At 37.9% G+C, this 1,394-nt stretch overlaps 1 protein-coding gene across 1 annotated transcript; it reads right to left on the bottom strand.

The window, feature by feature from the left end:
• Positions 1-625: 625 nt before the first annotated feature.
• LOC136083514 (histone-lysine N-methyltransferase SETMAR-like) lies at positions 626-1,207 on the bottom strand. The gene is made up of 2 exons (XM_065802917.1): positions 1,192-1,207; positions 626-1,143 (listed from the first exon to the last, which is right to left on the bottom strand). Exons 1-2 carry the CDS (start codon positions 1,205-1,207, stop codon positions 626-628), a joined length of 534 nt encoding a protein of 177 aa, XP_065658989.1.
• Positions 1,208-1,394: the final 187 nt, after the last annotated feature.

Raw genomic sequence — 1,394 nt, 5'->3', positions numbered from 1 at the left:
TACTAGCATGGCCTATTATATATATATATATATATATATATATATATATATATATATATTATATATATATATATATATATATATATATATATATATATATATGTATATATATATATATATATATATATATATATATATTGAGTTGGGGAATATATTCGTAGAGTTTTTATCAAAGACTTTTATTTAAGGGAAATCTCCTCCTCCCACCTCTCGACCAATTTGTCGATGCCTTTCCACCAAAAATCGCCCGGTCTAGTATCGAAGAAGTTATTGACCTAGTTTTTAAGGTCCTCTTCATTATCGAAAGTAACACCCCTCATAAGGTTCGACAGAGATCGGAAAAGATGGTAATCTGTGGGTGCAAAATCCGGAGAATACGGCGGATGCTGAAAAACCTCCCATTCGAGCTCTTGAAGTGTGGCTTTGACGACTTGTGCAACATGGGGTCTGGCGTTGTCGTGAAGGAGTATGGTTTGGCCTTGTCGATGAGGTCATTTCAGTAGAATAGCTTCATATACGCCGCGTAGCTTGGCTATGTAGAGCTCCTGGGTGGTCGTGACATTCCTATCGAGTATTTCCCAGTGCATCATGCCCTCCCAGTCCCACCAAACACATATCATGATCTTCATTGGATGAAGGTCACGCTTGATTCTGGGCTTTGACGTATCTCCTGGTCCAACCATTCCTTCCTTTGCTTCATATTAATGTATAGACACCATTTTTCATCTCCCGTGACGATTCGATACAAAAAGCGCTGTTTATGACCACGTGTTGCTCGATGGCGGGCAAGATGTTGAGAAGCAATTTGAAGGCGATTTTCTTTGTTTACTTCGCTCAACTCGGGAGGTACCCAGGCTCCAAATTTTTCAGCAAATCCCATTGAATGAAGATACTTAAGAATTGTTTTATGATCACAGTTCATTTTTTCGGCCAATTCACGATTTTTTTGGTGACCGTCCTCCTTTAAAAGTGCTTTGAGACGCTCTTCGTCGAAGTCTGAAGGTCTCCCGCTGCGAGGTGTGTCGTCGACGTCAAAATCGCCATTTTTAAACTTTGCAAACCATTTTCGTGCAGTAGACTCAACTATGACACCGTCTCCGTATACGTTGCAAATGTCCCGGGTTGCTTCAGCAGCCTTTTGGCCTCGATGAAAAGCGAAGAAAAGTAGGTGTCAAAAATTTTGTTTTTTACCTCCTGGATATTCCATTTTTAACCCCTAAAAGTAACAAAAAATTAAATTATTCCAAAAGACGATTAGAACAGTTTTGTAGAGCAGAAAGAGCTCTATCGAATGAATATTTACATTTTGTCAAACAGAAATAAATTGTTGTAAAATAAAATAAAATATAAAAACGCCACGAATATATTCCCCAACCCAATATATATTTATCTAT

This window comes from Hydra vulgaris, chromosome 08 (genome assembly GCF_038396675.1).
Source record: "Hydra vulgaris chromosome 08, alternate assembly HydraT2T_AEP".
Taxonomy (NCBI): domain Eukaryota; kingdom Metazoa; phylum Cnidaria; class Hydrozoa; order Anthoathecata; family Hydridae; genus Hydra; species Hydra vulgaris.
This window is presented reverse-complemented; position numbering and strand designations above follow the sequence as displayed.